Source organism: Brassica napus, chromosome C8 (genome assembly GCF_020379485.1).
Source record: "Brassica napus cultivar Da-Ae chromosome C8, Da-Ae, whole genome shotgun sequence".
Lineage (NCBI taxonomy): Eukaryota > Viridiplantae > Streptophyta > Magnoliopsida > Brassicales > Brassicaceae > Brassica > Brassica napus.
In genome coordinates, this window is record NC_063451.1 from 48450748 (window position 1) to 48468495 (window position 17748).

Genomic DNA, 17748 nt, shown 5'->3' on the forward strand with positions numbered 1-17748 from the left:
TATAAGAAATTAAACAAATTTCTAGATTTACACTAACATTATTACTTGATTTAATATAAAGTGAATAAATCAAATTTTAAGAAAATGTTTCATAAAAGATTTTTATAACATTGGAGCCTTTTAACCAAATCAAAACAATGCCTCCTTCCTAATGTTTAGTTCAAAAAACATGAAGATACATTGCCGTGTTCTTTTATTACCTTAGATCAAATTTACAATGAGAGTAACCATTTGGGTGTCTATGTCGGAACCACCTGTGGCTCAAGCGGTGGAGAAGCTCCATCATCCTCCACAGGCTTCACCGTTACATTCTCCTTATCAGTCTCCTCAAATCCAGATTTAAACCTGTCGTAATTCGTAGTCTCACCAGACTTAAACGGACGCTCACCCAAAACTTTAGCAAGATCATCCTGATGCAGAACCTCCTTCTCTAGCAACAGCTCAGCGATCTGAGCAACTTGCTCTTTGTGTTCCTCTATGAGCTCGACCGTTCTCTTGTAAGCTTTGGCCACCCACTCTCGAACCTCTTCGTCTATCAACGCGCCGGTTCTGTTGCTGTATGGCTTTGAGAACTCCTCTTCTCGTTGCGGGAACGAAAGTAGTCCTATCTTGTCGCTGAAACCGTACACTGCCACCTGTGCGTACGTCATCTTGGTCACCTTCTCCAGATCGTTCTGAGCACCGGTCGAGATTCTTCCTATCAATACCTGCATTTTACACAGACCAAACAATAAGGATTCACAGTTTCAAATGCATAAAAGATAGAAAAATATATGATCTGAATCCGTAGTGAGGATTTTATTTTTATTTTTATTTTTTAAAGCCGAGTGTAACTAATAGCTTCTTACCGCTTGTAATCACAACTCATGTTTATTTTTAGTATAAAATTAAAATTTTATCCAAAGAAAAAATAAAATTCTTGATCTCCCTAAGACAAAATGAAAGAGGATTCTTGATCTCTTGAAGTTGAGAGAGTTAATTTTACCTGTTCAGCTGCACGGCCGCCGAGAGTCATGCAAGTCATGTCGAAGAGTTGTTCTTTGGTCATGAGCAAGTTCTCATTTGGAACATACTGAGCAAACCCAAGCGCTGCTGTGCCACGAGGCACTATAGTCACCTTAAGCAATGGCTCTGCATGTTCTAGAAACCACCCAGCAACCGCATGGCCAGATTCATGATATGCAACTGTACGGCGCTCCAACTTGCTTATTACCTGAAGACCAAATTATAATAAATGAAATTTGGCTATAAGCTTATAAAAGTTGAGCTATGTTGGTAAGATGAGTAAGGCACATTACTCTATTTTTCTTCTCCAGACCACCAATGACACGATCAATAGCAGAGTCAAAGTGCGCCATTGTCACTGTTCCTTTTTCATGCCTGGCAGCAATAAGAGCCGCCTCGTTACACACATTCGCAATATCAGCTCCAGCGAATCCAGGAGTGAGGGCCGCAAGCCTCTGCGAGAAATACGAAGGCTCATGATCAAGCTTAATCTTCTTCAAGTAAATCTGGAAGATCTGATCACGCCCTTTGATATCAGGCTTGTCTATGGTTATCTGACGATCAAACCGACCGGGCCTTAACAGGGCTTTATCTAGAATATCAGGCCTGTTGGTTCCAGCGAGGACGACAACACCAGCAGTAGTACCAAACCCATCCATCTCAACAAGAAGCTGATTCAGAGTGCTTTCACGCTCGTCGTTGCCACCGGAGAAGCCTCCACGTCCTCTTGCACGGCCAATGGCGTCGATCTCGTCGATGAAGATGATGCTGGGCGCGCATTGTCTAGCTTCTTGGAAGAGGTTTCTCACTCTGGAAGGTCCAACGCCAACAAACATCTCCATGAAGTCTGAACCGGATATGGAGAGGAACGGTACAGCTGATTCTCCGGCTGTTGCTTTTGCTAGAAGGGTCTTCCCTGTCCCTGGTGGGCCGACTAGTAGTGCACCTTTTGGGATCTTAGCTCCCAAATCTTCGTACTTCTTTGGGTTCTGAAGGAAATGCACAAACTCCATGATCTCTTGCTTAGCCTCCTCGCATCCCGCAACATCTTTAAAATATATCTAGCAGAAAGTAAAAAGATAAAAATATCAGTTTTACATCCTAATAGCATCTTGGTGTTCTGCTTTCCATTCGGTTTCGGAGCCGTTTGGTTTCGGTTCGATCGTTTCGGTTCAGTTTGGGTAGCACAGGTTACATGTTTGGTAACTCGGATTGTTCAAATAAAAATGTCATGTAATTAGGATAATTTCAAATATTTTATGTATAAAACTATTCAGGTAGTTCGGGTGTTCTGGTTTATAAATAGTATTTTTAGGATATTTGGTTATTTAGAAACTATATTTTTAAATTCAAGTATCTATCAAATTCTCAGTTTGGTTCGGTTTCGATTTTTCAATTCTAAGGATATAGGATCCATGCGGTTATTTATGAAATTCAGTTTGGTTTCGGTTTTGGTTATTTAGGTTTCGGATAAATGTGCCTAGGCTAAGCATCACAAAAAGATGGTAACGCTAACCTTATTCTTGGAGTTTTTATCAGCTCTCGTTATCTGAGCCTTCCCTATATTGAAAATCCCACGGCCACCTTTCCCACCAGGTCCTCCTACGCTTCCCAACCCACCTTGCATGCGTCTCGCCCCGTAAACCAGCGTACCCAATAGAAGCAAAGTCGGTGCAAACCTCAGTAGCTCCTGGTACCAGATCATTTCAGAGACGTAGGTGACGGGCACAAAGTCGTGAGAGTCAATGCCTAATGCTTCTTGAGCCTCTTCGAGTTTCTCCTCAAACGATTCAACACTACCAATGTTGAAGTAGTACTTATACTGACCACCACGTCCTTTGGTAGGGACTCCTTGAATAACTTCTTCGGTTTGGGTTTTTGGTGAACTCCTCACATAGACTTTGGCGACTGATTTGTTAGAAACGTCTATGTGATCTACTAGGCCAGCCTCAAGAAGCTTGTTTTTGAACTCCTGGAAACTAATCTGAAGAGGATAAAACTGAAAGTTAGATTACTTATCTCATGTCAACAATTAACAAAGTTTGGTTAAAGAATGCTTACCTGTTGCTGTTCTCGGGAACCAAGGGAGAAAGAGGAAAGGATCAAAGCAATTGCCATCAGAGGAACTAACAAGTTCTGAAACTCCTTCGTGTTAAAGTCCCCAGCGTTCTCATTCTCACTCTTCTTTGAACCTTCTGCATTTGCAACAAATAAAATATCAAATCACTACAACCCTTCAAACAAAAATTTCACAATCCTTCCAGAAGGAAAAGTTCCCCAAAGAATCAAATAAACATTGATACTAAATTACTGATTGCTACTGAATCTATAGAAGCTAAAAATAAGTGCTTAAGTTAAGACATATATTGCATCCATACTATACAAGTATATCAAAAACATTAGCATATGATGATAATTAACAACAGGGCAAGTCACATGCCATTTCTATTGAATGCCTTTTCTTCTCTACATGGATTTGGCAAAGGGAATGTTACCTCTGGATTCAGATTTGTGCTCATTCTTGGGCCCTTTCTTAGCGTCTTTCGGATAATAATTCTCGTAATCTGCACAAAAGCACCATTCAATAAGAGTCCTCCACAAAACAAATCAAACAGGAAACTAAATTAGATAACCATACTCTTCTTCTTCTTCTTAGGGGCTTGGCTAGAGAAGAACCGACGCAATCCAGGGTTAGCGAAAACACGGCTCAAATCATTCGCATCAACTCCTCCTTTCCGAGCAGCTAAAGAAGCAAACCGCCGCCTCAGAAACCCTAATCCACCATCCACCTGATTAGCCCCACCCGACGGCGCTCCAACCTTCCTCCCCTCGCTTAAAATCCCCGATCTCCCGTACAACACCAATCCCTAATTTCAACACAAAGTTTCAATCTTTTTCAATCAGGAAACAGAGCTGACTAACAAAGGGGAAAAAACGAAACGAACCTTGGAGCGAGCGGATCGAGCGAGCTTGGAGAACATCATTGTCTCAGGACGAGAAAGATTGAAACTTTGGTTTTGGATTTGGAGGAAAGACGAGAGCTTTGTGGGGAGAGTGGCGATGTGGATGATCAGAGAACCAATGAGCCCAGAACGAAAAGTTGGGATCTTTATTATGTGTGTTGTTTGTTGAGAGGAGCGAATCGCTTATGTGACAATGAGAGAGAGAGAGAGCTACTCTGCTTGGGAGACAAGACACCAACGCGTTCCAGACTCCGACATATATTTGTTTGCGTTGATGATGGTTTCTACCGGTTTGGGATAATACACTAATAGTAAATCAACCGGTTCTTGATTTCTTCCGAATCTCAAGTCCACTCGGTTATTCAGGGACCATATCTTTAAAACCGAACCGGTTACCGAACATAATTTTTTTTAAGTCATTGGTTCGATCGGATTTAATCAAATTTAATTGAGTTTAATCATATAAGAAAAACAGAACTAATCTAAACAGTAAATTTTATAAACATAAAATTAAGTTTAGTTACTAATTGTTTTTCATTAGAAATCATTATAAAATAAAATTGTATAAAATGTTATAAAAGGGTATATGTTTTCGGTCATAAACCACCCGGTTATTGTTTTTTTCCGAATCTCAGATCTCTCGGTTATTTAGGGACCATGTTGACTGTTGAGCTCAATGTAGTATAAAAGGGGCTGTGTTGAATTAAGAAGGGAGATTAACTCCATATACCCCATACCCCCTTAAATGAATTCTTAGTGCCCCCTCTCTATTCTTCCTATCCTTTTATCCTTGCACTCCCCAAACTAGCCTTTCATTTATTCTCCAATTAAATAAACCAACCATAATTCAACAACCTACATGGCCCACAAAACAACCTTAACCAATCAGATTTCTCCTGACCCACATGTCTCCTTCTTCATCGTACAAGCTTCTTCCTCTCATCCTCCATTAGCGTTTTTTGAAGCTCAAAAAATAGGCAATTCAGGTTCGTTTTCGATGATTTTTTTTGTGATATTACATTTAAAAATCGTGTATATGATGGGTAACGTTAAAAAAGTAAGATTTGATGAAAATTTGAGAGATTAAAAACGATTTCAAAAACTGTGTTTAGGGCTATTGGGTATTTTTAACGTCCGTTTTGGATGAATTTTTTTGCTGAAATGTTATTAAAACAAGTGTATATCTCGGCTAGTGTAAAAAAAAAGAAGATCCAATGAAAATTATGAGAGATTTAAAAAGATTTTGAAAACTGTGTTTATAGATTTTGGGTATTTTTATGTGTGTTTCGATGATTTTCTGTGTGTAATTTCATTTAAGATGAATTATACATCATGGTTGATGTAAAATACTAACAATAGGGTCCTAAAAGCGAATTAGTTAGTACAAGGATAAGTTCTGGGTATTACTGGTATAACTAGTTTTACTAAAGAAAAAAGGTTTACTGGAAATACTAGGATTACTATATTGATATTTCTTACTGTGATTTCTAGTATTACTATGTATAGTACTGAATTAAATTAGTATTAGTAAGAGAAGATTGTACGGTGTGATAATTAATTCTAAACATCTTAATAATGAGAATTCTAATGATATTCTATTTTATTTCAGGAAAATGCAAAATCCGAATTGCACAATCATTTGTTTTGATTATGGGAGATATTATATGAAAGATGGGGCTGAAATAAAATGGATCTCGGGAGGTGGTGAAGGAGAAGATGAAATCCACACGATTGTGTTGAGGAAATCAATGGAGGATATCACTTACTATGCTTTGGTTGAGCGTATTTGCAAAAAGATAAGGGTAGATGAATCTAAGGTGCAAGTGAAGATTAGTTACTTTCCAATGGTATTGTATTCGTACAAGCCATCATACATCTGGAATGATGAAGACGTTTTTGGTTATCTACTGCAAGTAAATCATGAGAAGTGTAGAAGTGTTCTACATGTGGAGTTCATCAATGAAGAAGTGCAACTTTCAGAAGAGGATGATGAAACTGATAGCTATGTCGGTCTATCTGATAGAGAGGCTACAGAGGCTGGTGATGAGGATGGTACTGAGAATGATGAAACTGATGTCTATGTCGGTCTATCTGATAGAGAGGCTATAGAGGCTGGTGATGAAGATGGTAATGGTGGTGTGCTCACTTTTCACGAAGACATTGAGATGCATGATGGTGTCAATCAGAGACGGGATGATGGTATGGATTTGGTTATAGGTCAAGAATTTATAACCAAGGAGGCAGCAAAAGTTCTTATTCAAGCAGCGTCGTATCAGAAATCTTTTGAATTTGATATAATTAAGTCAGATACTAAGAGATTTGTGGTTAAATGTCGAGGAGCCAAAGATGGGTGCAATTAGTTTGTGCGAGTTGCAATGTTAAAGACGTCAAATATTTGGACGGTTAGAAGTTTCATCAAGCAGCATACATGTTCTGTCGTTACAAGAACACTGCCTGATATAGAGGTTGGTGATGAAGATGGTACTGAGAATGATGCAACTGGTAATGAAGGTACTGGTGGTGTGCTCACTTTTCACGGAGAGATTGAGATGGGTGAGAATGTCACGGAAAGAGATGAGCAAGTGTTTGAAGATACAGAAGTAAGACCAGCAGTTGTCTATCAGCCACGGGATGATGGTACAGGTTTGGTTTTAGGTCAAGAATTTAGAACCAAGGAGGAAGCAAAAGTCCATATTCAGACGGCTTCACATAAGAAATGTTTTGAGTTTGATATAACTAAGTCGGATACTCAGAGATTTGTCGTTAAATGCCGAGGAGCCAAAGACGGTTGCAAGTGGTTTGTGCGAGTTGCAAAGTTAAAGAATACAGATCTTTGGACGGTTAGAAGTAACATCAAGCATCATACATGTTCTGTTGTTACTACAAGAACACTGCCTAATAGAAGGAAAGGCACATCACAAATCGTTGCATCTGTTTTGGCTCAAGATTATCCTGGTACATTTGACACACCAGTTCCCAAAGTTCTGATCGATTTGGTTCATCGAAAGGTTGGTGTGCATGTTTCATACACCTCAGCATGGAGATGAAAAAGAGAAGCTGCTAATGAAGTGCGAGGAAGTCCAGAAGAGAGTTTTACTTTATTATACTGTTATATGCACATGCTGGAGCAGACAAATATTGGCACAAGAACTCGTGTGGTAGTGGATGAGGCCAACAAATTTAAGTATCTGTTTTTTGCCCTGGGAGCTAGCATAGAAGGGTTCAGTGCGATGAGAAAAGTCCTCATTGTGGATGGAACACACCTGAAGAATGTTTATGGTGGAGTTCTCCTTGTTGCGACTGCTCAGGATCCTGATCATCACCACTACCCAATTGCGTTTGGTGTAGCAGATGGTGAGAATGATGAAAGCTGGATATGGTTTATGGAACAGTTGAAATCAGTGATATCTGATGTCCCGGGATTGGTATTTCTTTCAGATAGAAACAAAAGCTTGATCAAGTCAGTACGTCTAGTGTTCCCTGAGGCCGAAAATGGGTATTGTATATGGCATTTGTCTCAGAATGTTAAAGCCCACGTCCATAACAACAAATATACTTGTGCAAGCAACTTATACGGAGGCTGAGTTCAAGTACCAATATCATGCTTTTCGCCGGAGGTATCCTAGTGCAGCAGCGTATCTTGACAAAAGTGTTGAAGAGAAGAAGTGGGCTAGATGTTACTTCAGAGGAGATAGGTACAATGTTGACACCACCAATTCAGTAGAATCTTTTAATGGTGTTATCAAGGAAGCGAGAAAGTATACCTTACTACCAATGTTTGATGTTATCATTGCGAAAATGTCTGAATGGTTTAACAACCATAGGAAGGAGGCAGCTGAAATACCATACACACTGAAGCTTGTGCCTATTTTGGAAACCGAAATGTCTAAAAGATGTGTTGATGCGGGATTTCTTACAATTGACGAACTAAACAGCTTCCATCTTGAGTACAGTGTGCATGGTACTGACGGCAAGGTTTATACTGTTGACATGGCTAGGAATACTTGCAGTTGTGAGCAATTTGATAAAGACAAATACCCTTGTGTGCATGGAGTGGCTGCTGCCACATTCATGTCTAAGGCAGCGGGAAGGGAACTTCATCTATCTGAGTATTGTTCAAAATACTATTTGGTGGAGCAATGGGCTTTGGCTTATCACAGGACCATATATCATGTTCCTCATATGTCTGATTGGGTTATACCAGAAGATGTTAAAGCAAAGAAAATACTTCCTCCAGATTATGACAAGAAGAAAGGAAAACCACAACAAACAAGATTTCCATCAGTAGGAGAATCCCGTGGAAGAGGCAAAAGAGGCAGAGGGGGAGCTAGAGGAGCCAGAGGCAGAGGCAGAGCCAGAGGAGAAGGTATGGCATCGTATTTTGAATGTGGGAGTGGTTCAGGTACTACCTAGGGTTTACGGAAGATTACTAGGTTTATTATGTGCAATTTGTACTACTAGAGATTTCTGGTATTATTATGTGAAATTTGGATTACTGAGTTTGACTGATATTATTATGCGCAATTTGGATTACTAAGTTTTACTGGTATTATTATGTGCAATTCGAAACCAATATATATCACTAGGTTATGTGTAATTTAGAATATCTTTATATGATTATTTTAAATTCGTAGGCTACGTATATGATAAATATATAGATTAGACTATTTTTGTTAATTATTTTCAATATTTTAAGAAAATCTTAACGGTTTCCCCAAAAACTTCCTTAACTTTCAATGTTAGTATGTGAATGGTAGAGAATATAGTAAGGAGAATTTAACAAAATACATATTTCTGGTATATTGTTTATGTAAATATCTTCTATGACGATAATAATACGGAAATGTCTTTGGTTCTACTACCAAACATTTATCTCGGAGATGGTTTTACTAGAAAAACTTAAAAATTGAAAAAGTCTTACTATGTGTATGGTAGTATTACTACCACCTTGAGGATTACCATAGGTATTACTAAGTGTTAAAAATAATATTTTGATATTTATGACGGCTGCACGTTTTACATGTGAAATGCATTTTTTAATTTTTTTTTAAATAATATTTTTTCATTTTTAGTGTTTTACATGTGTTTACTAGTTTTTGGTATATCTTTTTTCCTTTTTTTGTGCTTTTGAGGCGTAAGAAACCCAGTAATTCTAGTTATCTATCTTACTCGTTTTTGGACATAGTAACACTTGTAAATCTAGTTTTCCATACCTGTTTCAAACATCCAAATTATGAAGTTCAAACATTCAACTACCAAGTTTCAAACATCCAAAATACTTAACATCCCAAATACATAAAAGCCAAAATACATATCATCCCAAATACATAAAAGCCTAAGGCTTTGTTTTACGCTTCTTCCCCTCCGTGAAAGGAGTCTGCACCCACTGTGATTTCCTCTTTGGTCTGCCACTCTTCTTAGGTGCAGCAACAACAACATTCTCCTTGCACCTATACATGATCCAAGGACTCGGTGCTTCCTTGTAAACGACCATGATCCACCTTTGCTTTTCTTCCTCACTGTATTCCTCAACAACTTCCTCAGCATGTTCCTTCACAACCTCTTCCTTTTTTTTCTCTTCATCCGCAACTTTCTCTGCTGCTTTTTCCTCTGTTTCCACAGCCTCTTTCTTTTGTTTCTCTTCTTCCACAACTTTCTCACCTTTTCCAGGTTCATCCTCCATACGCCTAATTATTGGTCTCCTTGCAGCCATTGCCTTAGTCCTACCACGTGGCGGTGTTGGAGTTCCCGCTGACTGACTCCCACGTGGTGGTGTTGGAGTTTCACCGGTTCTGTTCGTCTCAACCCGAGGCTCATTGTCATCATCTTTGGGAGTTCCCTCTGACTGACTCCCATGTGGTGGTGTTGGAGTTTCACCGGTTCTGTTCGTCTCAACCCGAGGCTCATTGTCATCATCTTTGGGAGTTCCCTCTGTCTGATTCCCACGTGGTGGTGTCGGAGTTCCTTTTTCTATCTCTGTCTCCCGTGCCTCAGATTCCACCTCCTCAGTCTCATTTTTCTCCTTTTCTTTCTCTCTGGTTTCAGACTCTTTCCCTTCAACTTCTTCTTCTTCATCCTCTTTCCCTTCAACTTCTTCTTCTTGATCCTCTTTCCCTCCAACCTCTACTTGATCATCTTCCCCTTCAGCCTCAGATTCCACCACTTTTTCTTCATCTTTCTCATCATTGTTCTCATTCTCTTCCTCACTGGTTTCAGCCTCTTTCTCTTCACTTTCTTCTTCATTATGTTTCCCTCCAATCTTTTCTTCATTCGCAATTTCCTTCCACAATTTAGCAGCTTGTCTTCTACTTCTCTCCTTTATTTGCTTCAACTCTTCACTTTCACTCTCACTGTCTTCTTCCTCATCAGCCTCACTATTTTCCTTCTCTTTCTCACCCTCTTGCTGAGCATTGTCATCAGCCTCTTTCTCACCCTCTTCCTCAGTATTCTCGATGTTATCCTTTTCTTTCCCAGCCTCGTGCTCAGCATTAGCTTTCTCCTTCTCAGAACAAGCTTTGTCCTTCTCTTCATATGTATCATTGTCCCACTGTCGAAAATCCATGTCTTCACCATGACTCGGCTCCACTTTACTCTCAATAGAAGTTAGCCTGTCTTCTATTTTCTTAGCCCTTTTTCTCAAAAGCCGCTGGTTCTTTTCAAGAACACTCATCCTTGAGCTTTGAGACTCCAACATTGTCTCCACCGTGACGTGAAGTCCAGCAAATCCTTCTCCCATGAACTCCAAAATCCTCTCTTCCAGACCTTGCAACCTCGAATCTAATCCAGAATTAGAGGATGATCCTTCTGCAAATGTCACCTTCTCTTTGTCTTTCTTTTTTGGCAACACTCCTCGTGCAGCTTGATCCAACTCATATAGCTCTTCCCACCAAATATTCTTCTGCTTCACATTTAACCAGTAGTTCCAAGTATCACTTGGGCTGCCCTGACGGTCATACTCTCGCTCCTCATCAATGATACGAGCCAGCATAATTTGCTCACCAATAGTTGGAACTAAGACACTGTTGATAACCTGAAAATAAAACAAAAGTTAGCTCAAATGAGTTTTTTGTTCTACTAGCTTCTACTATACATATATACATGTACCTTTGTTTCTCCAACCGCAGCATATATGTCTTCCAAAGGATAACCCCTAAGACTGGACTTTGTAAACCGGCTCTTACACATCCTTGGACATTCTTCACTGGCGTCCTCTGAATAGATTCTAAACGTCTTCCCCAGATCCGGAATACACTCAAAAGCCAGAACCTAGAAAATCCATTGTCACAGTGTCAAATTTGAATTATAAAACAATTAAAAATTTTCTAAACTATATGCTTTACCTCTAAAGGGATGATGAAACCATGAAAGGCGCATGCCTCTTTCACTTCACCCTTCAGATGGTTCATCACGTGCTTAATCTCCTTTATTGCATCCTCAAACGTTAGACGACCCCAGGGAAATGATCTGCAAGCATCTAAATCGTCCATCATCCTTAATATGAAATCGTCTAAATTTCCAGCATCCTTCGGCTTTCCTCTGATAACCCGACCAAGAAAAAACAAGACTGTCATCTTCAATCTATCTGGACACGGCGGCATAGACAACATCTTCTGCTTCACATCAGTGATGGTGATCTTCTTTCTGTCATGGAAGTAATAATCCACAAACTTATAACCTCCCAACTTCTCATAGTTTGGTGGATAATCACCGCAGTCTAACCCAGAGATGAGGGCATGCTCCCTCATAGAATAGCGGATGGTTACACCATTAACCGCAAACCATGCAACATCATCTTCTGGAGTACAAATGGTGCGCAGTAGTAACATCCACATCCCCTGAAGCTTCAGGTTATCTTCGTCTGGCATGTGGAAGAAATGTCGAAACTTAGGATGGCTTGTTAACCACGCAGCCTCAGGCTTATCCCTGATGAGCTTTACTGTCCTGGTCACGAAGCACTTAGTTTGTATCTTCGAACTCTGGGGGAACTCGCTGCTTTTGAAGTAGAACTCAAGGGGTTGATTCGGTTGCATTTCCTGCAATCAAAATAAATTTATACATGTTAGTAATGCTAGTAATACAAAAAGTACTTGTACTACTGCTAATTACTACTCAGCATTTCTCACAAACAATAACAATGAATACAAAATATATATACCTCTCTTTCAGACCCCTCCCTATCGGACCCCTCTCTTTCGGACTCATCTGAGACTGAGAGCGATTCTACACTCGGTGCTCTCGCTGGCTCTCTCACTGGCCTACTCTTCTTACTCTTCTTACTGCTTTTCTTGCTCTTCTGAACTCTCGGTTCTGGTTTTTTTGCAGCCGAGTCCGGTTTCCTGACTCTAAGAGACTGACGACGACTTTCATTGGGGACTACCTTTTGATTTTTCTTCATAATTTTCCTGTACAAGACATTACAACACTCAATCACTCTAAATTCAAACCGCAAAACAACAACACAACATCAACTAAGTTTCCCCAATACAATTCTATTAACAAAAATTAAATACAATTTATAACTCAAATCGGAAACAATAGATTCGATGTAATATATACCTAAACAATAGATTTACCAAGTTCTTATCCAATTTCAAAGCCAATATCTAAATATAAGACACATTCAAAGTTTTCCCCAAATTTGTTTTCAAATCTACATACAAATTCGACCAAATAACAACCAAATAAAGGGAAACTAATCACTTACCACAAGGAACGAAGATGGAGCCTCGATTTCGACAAAGAAAGATGAAGAAACGAAGCGGTCTCGACTTTAGGGTTTCAGACAAGAGAGACAAAGAGATAGTTGAGACACGAACCACCAAGGAAGAACGAAGATGGATTTTCGATTTAGATGGAAAACAAACAAGAAAGAACGAAAATGGATACTCTAGGGTTTCAATCTTCGATTTTGCAATAGAGAGTGTCGCAAGGGGAGGGTTGGGGGAGAGACAGACCCGATGATTGAAAATTTTGGAGAAGAGAATGTTGAGTAATTAAAAACGACATCGTTTTGGTTTAGATGGGTCGGGTTTTAGGGTTTGTATTGTATGGGTCGGATCTTTCTGGTTGGATCTTGTAAATAACTAAATTATTTTAGGGCAATCCGTCTTTAGCCACGTTTTATATTTAAAAAAAATGAAAAAGAAATTATATTATAATAAAGGGATAAATAGGGATTTTTTTGGAGGGTAGAGGGCATATGGAGTTAATCTCCATTAGGAGAAGAAGCCACATCATAAACGACACTTTTTGAAACTCAAGTCGAGTGTGTTTGGGTGGCAACATTTCTACCTGAGATCACCTACTCTTTGTAACGTAGCAGTATGTCTGAAGATCAAATGTTGAAATCACTAGTTATGAAGATATTAGAGTACTTAACCGTGTTATTAGTGTTTGGGTTAATCTCTTGTTTCCGTTTACTGTTAGCTAACCAGAGAGACATTCGCTGTATAAGTGACACATTGTACTCTTATCAGTACATTGTTTTGTTTATTTATGCTAAACATACAACTATAGAAGAAAATTTGTTAGCTATCATCTTCTACCTCTAGCTTTCTCTTGTTTGTTTACACTATTAGAAGAATTGGATCTTTTGTCGGTAATCCCAAATAAAATAATACCGCGCGATGTAAGGTTGAACTTGTAAGTTTTTTTTTTGTTCAGAGAATATTGTTGTTTTTTTGTCAGACTTGATTATATTCATTAGTGTTCAAAAAAGAAGAAGATTTATATTCATTAATTGTTAGATACTTGTTGTATACGTTCAAAAAATATTGCATTAATCAGTCTCTAGTTACTATCTGTCTGATTATCGAGGTAACCTGTCAGATATGGGCTAATTAATGTCCCTGCAGAAAAAGGGAGTAATTTAAGCTACTTTAACTTGACAGAAATGTTTGACTAGTCAAATAGTTAAGGTACATAAGCATAATTTGTTTAATAGTTTGCTTTCGATTTTTTATTCAAAAAGTTGCATCCTGACGTTAACATCTTAAATCATCATCGAAATGCGTTAAGAGTGTAATTGGAAGGTAGTATTAGTGATAATAAAATATGAGTAAACAATATTTTCTGCTGAGTTACTCCAGTTTTAATCATGTGAAATTTGTTTTCATCTCGTTTAATTTAAGCCAAAAATAATAAAAGTGGAGTAATCTATTACTCTACATTAAATGGAGAAGAAAAAATTGGGTTCTGATTTACTCTTACCTCTCTTTTTCATATTTATTTTTCACTATTTTACTCCACTTAATACCATTCACAGCCTGAGTTGTGTACTTGTGTTGCTTAATTTTTTTCTTGTAGACTCTGTAATTAAAAAAATGGTGAAAAGTACGTACGCATGGTTTGTTTACCATGGCTAGTTGAATGAGTTGTTTTCGGGAAACCCAGGCTGTTTTGAAAACGCAAGTAAAGAAAACATGTGGAATATTATTAGACCCAAAGCTGTCTACTCTTGGTCCCGATTTCAATAATATTTATCGTAAGATACACTTTTCTTCCCGTCCCTCTTTGCTCCTTTCTCGCCAAACACTCACAAATCATATTTTCACGAAAAAGTTAATGTTTTCGTTTTGAAAAAACTCTTATAATTGTCGACCACTAATTCATCATATAATTCGAGAGACAAGACCCAGCTTAGATCTTAGACGTTAGTATACAATTTTGAAATAATGTCGCTCCTTTTCAACATCAACCCATATAACAAAAGAAATAATAATAATAAAATGTTCTAGAAATTTCCATCTTAGACACAAAATATTCAAACTCGTTTATTCATGAAGGTTTGTTTAATGGCTTCGTTTATAATTTAAGGCACGATGTTCGAATAGGAATACTTGAATCACTCGTCAAGAATATTCTTTCTGTTGGATCCTCGTCGTTTGACTAAATATATATAGGCGTAGGTATAATTCCAGAGAGTTATTTTGCATTTCGCGGAAGCTTTACTCTAAAGGCAACTAGTTTAGAAATAGTAATCTACTATTACAAATTTTCTTATGGTTGCCTTCCTACTATAACAGTTTCATTTGCGTAAATATACTTTCAATTGTAGACCAATAAACACACAAACACATGTATGGATACAAATTATTGTCCTCTCTCTCTCTCACGTGACGGTTGATTACGTTAATTGTTAACAACGTCTTTGTTTTCTTGTTTTCTTTATAACCATAATGAGTGATTCATATTAGTATGTGAAGCTTCAAGTCATTCTGATGGAAATGTGGAACCTACAAAGAAAAAAAACGACGATCTCTAGCCATTTGGATCAACGAATCACAACTAGTGTTGAGCAATCAAGAAATTAAAACAAAACTAAACAAGTGAAATTTAAGTAAAAAGCTCATCCATATATTAAGGAGAAGAGAACTTGACCAGCAAAAAAAAAAAAGTATGAAGGAATAACGCCAGTCTTATTAATAACATCTTTGTATAAAACCAAAATGTGTTGTGTATATATACATGCGTACTAGACGATAGACACCTCTTATTTGTGAAAACCAGACTTGTAACCTATTAAAAAATAATTGTTTCTTAAAACACATTATATTGGTAAAAAAGTCATAAATAGAAAGACTGAAAAGGGAAGTTAGTAAGCAGAAAAACTGGTTAAAACTTATTAAAGTATCCTAGCATAATTAAACTATGATCATTTGAACTTTAATACTTCGGTAACAATATTTGATTATAGTTTTTTTGTATTATCACGGCTCTACAACCTTTACTTTTTTAAAAAGTTCAGTTATGCATAACATGTGTGAAAGAGTTAAGAGTTAAATATTAGTTCCATTTTTTCGTGTGAAGCCGAGCAAATTAGCATATTGTATGAATTTATAATTAATTAACTCAATAATCCAGTTCATTCTCTTGCCTTCATCATTTCCATTTTTCCCATTTAGTTTTATTTTGGCAGGACTCACTATATATAAGCAGTTCACTTGTCTCTCCCTCTCTCTAGATCACTATCTCTCCTTTTAGCTCATTCACCACAAACTCACAATCAAATAAAAAATAGAGACCGGCCTCCATCTGAGTCAGAAGAAGCTCTATATCTCCTCCTCTCCATCTTTCTTTCTTCCCGCAAAAGCAGACATGGACGAGAAGTGGAAGCTGTCCAAAAAGGATGCATCAGCTGCATCGTGCTCATCTTCTAGTTCCTCTAAATCTAAGTTCTCTAGAAGCTACTCAACAAGCGCTTCCTCCACAAAGGCTCCTGCCTTCGTACGAAGCTCATCTACTAAATGCTCAGTGCCTTCCTCCATCTCCAGGAGCTCCTCAAAGAAAGAGAAAGGATCATCATCGTCTTCCATTACCCAAAAGTACAGTAGCTTGGCCAAAGAACAAAAGGGAAGGTTTTACATCATGAGAAGGTGTGTGGCTATGCTTGTATGTTGGCATAAACATGATTCTTAGCTTAGATCTCATGCATTTATATTCTTTTTGTTTTCTACTATTAGATCAGTTTGATTCTCTACTCTAGGTTGCTACAAGTTTCTATACTAGTACATTGTAAGAAAGAGATTCTTTTGATAATATATTATAACTATTATTAATAATTTTGATAAGACAGAGTCATGAATACAGATGTATAAATAATTTAAAGTGGGTCGTCTGATGGAAAAAAAAAATTAAACATCGAACATATAGAAAAAGGTGAAAGTTTATGCCACAATCTGGAGGGTCATGTGTCGAGACGTACAATTATTTTGATAGGATTAAATCGAATAGTCACTTTCAAAATGTCTGGAAAATAATTAAATAATAACCAATGATAATTTACTTGGTCAAAGATCTGAGGTTGTTTTCTGGTCAACAGATCTGAGTATTTTTCACATAGTTCTTTACTAATTTTACTTGGCTCCATATGACCTTTTGCAGCTCTTTTTATGGCCGTGATTAGACTTCAAACAATACTTTTAAAAGAACGACAATGGGATTCTATCTAATTAATGCATAGTTATCCTGATGGGGTGATTAAGTGGTCAATAAAGTTGATGCTATCAGATTATAGATCTTGCCAAGTGCCAACACTATAGTTTTTTGGATTTGTTATCTTTTTCATTAAGAGTTATTACATTGACTAACTGAATTAGTACATCAAAACCTATCTACAATAAAAAAAATTAAAACAAAAAAGAAGAGAAAAAATTCTTCAAAGAGTTACAGAAACCTTTCATTCTATGAGCTTTATAATCAGTTTTTTTTTTATAACTTTTTCTAGAACCTAATCTTTATAGATATTCGTTTTTGCATCTTGTGGCAGTAATCTTTTCACACTTTGTTGTCTAGTTAGCAGAACGAAGATTCCCTCTAGCCAACCTAAGTTTCCTATATATGAAACCGAAAGAAACTAGTAATATATTATAAAATATATGAAGCATATTATATTTAAATAGAAAAATTAAGTTAGAATTAGTATAATTGTGTATGAATGCACGTACTTGGGCATTATTCCGCGTTACTGATATGAATACAATTAGAGCGGGAAAAAAATCGCGATATTGAAGAATCCAGTGGAAAATTGTGAACCACTCGATCTTTGTCTCTTTTTGACTCTGACGATAATGTCATGATCATAGGAATTTTGGATTTAATCAAAAAATAAGTGATCACGTTATAGATTTATTCAAAAGAGTTTTTCAATTATTGCAAGAAAAAAAAAGAAACTCAAAAATAATCGTACGGGGAAATTCTTACAGTAAAAATGGTAAAAATATACAAAAATGCGAAATTAAAGAGGAAAGAAACTCAGACTTCTCAGGTGAGAAACCAAACA

General features: G+C 37.5%; 3 protein-coding genes across 3 annotated transcripts; 2 read left to right on the forward strand and 1 right to left on the reverse strand.

Moving 5' to 3' along the window:
• Positions 1–56: 56 nt before the first annotated feature.
• Positions 57–4192, reverse strand: LOC111213945 (ATP-dependent zinc metalloprotease FTSH 10, mitochondrial). The gene is made up of 8 exons (XM_048765440.1): positions 3951–4192; positions 3644–3872; positions 3501–3569; positions 3067–3200; positions 2522–2989; positions 1299–2066; positions 986–1213; positions 57–707 (listed from the first exon to the last, which is right to left on the reverse strand). The coding sequence occupies exons 1-8, from the start codon at positions 3987–3989 to the stop codon at positions 240–242; spliced, it is 2403 nt and encodes an 800-aa protein (XP_048621397.1). The 5' UTR covers positions 3990–4192; the 3' UTR covers positions 57–239.
• A 2151-nt stretch (positions 4193–6343) lies between these two features.
• LOC106419943 lies at positions 6344–8381 on the forward strand. The gene is made up of 3 exons (XM_013860782.1): positions 6344–6976; positions 7100–7393; positions 7500–8381. The coding sequence occupies exons 1-3, from the start codon at positions 6344–6346 to the stop codon at positions 8379–8381; spliced, it is 1809 nt and encodes a 602-aa protein (XP_013716236.1).
• A 7457-nt stretch (positions 8382–15838) lies between these two features.
• LOC106420190 (small polypeptide DEVIL 9) lies at positions 15839–16537 on the forward strand. The gene has a single exon (XM_013861037.3). It carries the CDS (start codon positions 16065–16067, stop codon positions 16383–16385), a length of 321 nt encoding a protein of 106 aa, XP_013716491.1. The 5' UTR covers positions 15839–16064; the 3' UTR covers positions 16386–16537.
• Positions 16538–17748: the final 1211 nt, after the last annotated feature.